Below are 3,070 nucleotides of genomic sequence, written 5' to 3'. Positions count from 1 at the left end.
AACAAATAAAATGTACTTTAGTTCTCTTTTGAATAGGTACTATCTTCGATTTTGATGCATACTAAATATTCAGAGTTATTCCTCTTTTTGATTTTTTTACTTTTCATGTATTGTTTTACCACGGTAAAAATCAAACCAATAATTTTGTTAAAAATATTTAAAATGATGTCAGTATCATACTCTCGACACCCTATATAATTTTGCTTGTTGTTGGCTCTATGTGTGTTTTATAAATAACTCATGTACTTTATATACAATAGTGTAGCTATTTATGAAATAGTCTTAAGTATCAATGAAATTGTTAATTATTTGTTTTTTAATAGTAGCAGCTCTTCAATGATATTTATTCTGACTCCTAACACTGATTTGCTCTTGAGTTTTTTTAACTTTAAGCTTCATGCTATTGAGTGTTTATCTTGTGTGTGTTTTTTCCATTAATGTTTACATTCTGTTCTTTTCTTTTGCCATAATATACTGTTTAAATGGATCTGATTGTGGGCAGAAATATAGCTTACACCCAAAGGAAGTAAATAGATTTTTAAAACATTTTATAATCAAATATCTTGAGCAGGCTCTTTGATTAGATTTAAGTATTTCATAAATGTACAAAATGTTTAACTTTTAATCTCTTTTATATAAAAATATCAAAGCTTGTGTGAAATGAATTGTAGTAGTATAATATACAGACAAAAATGATATGTATGGGACAATAACGGAATTAAAAATGTTGAATATTATATTCATGGTTTCATTTTGTTGATTTTATTGGTATCTTGAACAAATTTCAGATAAACAATTCTTATAAAATTTTACCTCCTTTTTCAGTGCATTAAATATTATTAAATATCAAAATTTCGATGTTTGAATAAAAGCTATCCTTCATATTCAAAACGGCTCAACTCAGGGTCTTAAAGGGTACTTAAAAATATGTTGTTTGTGGAATTGAGGAAAGAAAACTTACATAATCTGCAGAACCTATTTATTTAAATAAAAATTTACAATTTGATCTATCAGCACAATCATAATTTAGTTGTAATGCTTGTCCCAGTGGTATATTTGACCAGGTGTGGGTCGCACATTTACAGGTGTTTTTGCTTCTCTGTAAAGACATTAAAATCACATTAATTCACAATATACTACATAAAAGAGTTATCTTATTTCCACGATAGAAGTAAGAATTTGATGGTAGTGTTAAAGATTCCTAATTAATTTGTAAATACATATTTTAATATACTCTGCACTTTCCCTGATTTAATGAATGAGCAAAAAACATCCATTTTGGGGACACATTTTTAACTCAATTCAAAAGGAGATGAAATATCTAACAAACCAGAAATTATTGTTCTTAAATGATATGACTTGCTTACCCCTTTTCAGTTCCATCGGTAAGAACCTTTGTAGAAATTACTAGAGGCGGTGTCACTTCCCTGCGAGCATCCCTTGTATGGTAGTAGTTATGAGCATGTCTGGAACAATATTATTAAGCATTTCTTACTTATATGTAGTATATTATTATTAGTCTGTGCTTATATTATAACATATTGAAGTAACTGTAGCATTAATAGTTTTGGTAATTAAACATCCATACTAAGATTATAAATGCGAAAGTAACTCTGTCTGTCTGTCTGTTACTCAATCACGCCTAAACTACTGAACCAATTTGCACGAAATTTGGTATGGAGATATTTTGATACCCGAGAAAGGACATAGGCTACCTTTTATTGCGAAATATGTACCACGGGCGAAGCCGGGGCAGACCGCTAGTTAACTATAATTCCATTATACAAATATCAGACATATTTAAAATTTAAATGAATAAAAAACAAGGATTTATTCATTTATTAGAAGGTATAGTTATAGTCCAGAATACAATCCAAAACATTTACATAAACTTACAAAGATAACTAATGTTATCCCAATTATAATTGTAACATTTCAATAAATTTAATAAAAAGTGAATACCTACTTACTTTATTCAAATGTTAAATACCTATATTTTGAAAATTTTAGTATTCCGAACACTCAAAAAAGTATCTATTACATTAGCAAACAATAATAAACTTGAAAATGTTATTCTCATGACTATCTATATTCTATACTGATATTATAAAGCTGAAGAGTTTGTTTGAACGCACTAATCTCGGGAACTACTGGTCCGATTTGAAAAATTATTTCGGTGTTAGATAGCTCATTTATCGAGGAAGGCTATATATCATCACGCTACGACCTACAAGAGTGGAGCCACGGGGGTGAAACCGCGCGGAGCAGCTAGTTACTTATAAAACACAGTTTAAAGATAAGAAGTATATGGTTAGCTCTATGAAGCAGATATAGTTTTCTGGTTGCTATTTCTTACTTGTGGGTCGGTCCGTCAGGAATCTCTGGTGGCGGCTGAGTCCTGGGCGCTATGAACGTTGGCCACCTCAAGGCATTCCTCATATTCCTCTATCGAAAGCAAATTAATAGTTACATACCATCAAAATATATTGCAAAGGTTACATAATATTTTGTTAAAATTATTGTTTACCCCGATGAGATAGTCTCTGAATACACGCAAAAATGGTGACACATCACGAGGCTGAACCTTGGGCATTTTGCTTGTTTGGTTTAAGCTGGTAAATTATATGAGTGGCTGAGGCTATTTCGCAGATTTAAGAAAACAATGTCTGACTGCTGACAATGTCAAATGCAATCTAATGTCACAACAACATCTGACATGCATCTGACTCTAGTCGGCTCACCAAACCTGGCCCCCGCAATTTTTTTTTTAGTTTTAAATTTTTATCATGCCATATCGTTAGTTCATGGTTTGTTCTTAATTGTTTGCTATTATGTAAATAATTTTTTGTTCGTTAATAATTGTTGTTTATTAACAATAAATAAAATAAAAATATACTGTTTGATATTTCTAGTCACCACTAGATGTCGCTGATATATAATAAAAGATATTGGATATATTAATGTAGATGGCACAACTAGTTTTAATTATTTAAATAATTAACGCTTTTTCGCTAAAGAAACATTTTAATTAATATAATAAAATGAATAGTGCATTTTTTATTTAATATCA

The 3,070-nt window shown here is 30.0% G+C and overlaps 1 protein-coding gene across 1 annotated transcript; it reads right to left on the bottom strand.

The window, feature by feature from the left end:
• Positions 1–964: 964 nt before the first annotated feature.
• Positions 965–2,687, bottom strand: LOC149899085 (NADH dehydrogenase [ubiquinone] 1 alpha subcomplex subunit 7-like). The gene is made up of 4 exons (XM_090114579.1): positions 2,528–2,687; positions 2,357–2,445; positions 1,368–1,466; positions 965–1,099 (listed from the first exon to the last, which is right to left on the bottom strand). Exons 1-4 carry the CDS (start codon positions 2,591–2,593, stop codon positions 1,027–1,029), a joined length of 327 nt encoding a protein of 108 aa, XP_089970705.1. The 5' UTR covers positions 2,594–2,687; the 3' UTR covers positions 965–1,026.
• Positions 2,688–3,070: the final 383 nt, after the last annotated feature.

The sequence above is a fragment of the Colias eurytheme genome, chromosome 21 (genome assembly GCF_061535395.1).
Source record: "Colias eurytheme isolate Ceu_HAF_F1 chromosome 21, ilColEury1 Martin Lab GWU primary, whole genome shotgun sequence".
NCBI lineage: Eukaryota > Metazoa > Arthropoda > Insecta > Lepidoptera > Pieridae > Colias > Colias eurytheme.
Note: the sequence above shows the minus strand (reverse complement) of the source record. Positions and strands in the feature narration are given on the sequence as shown.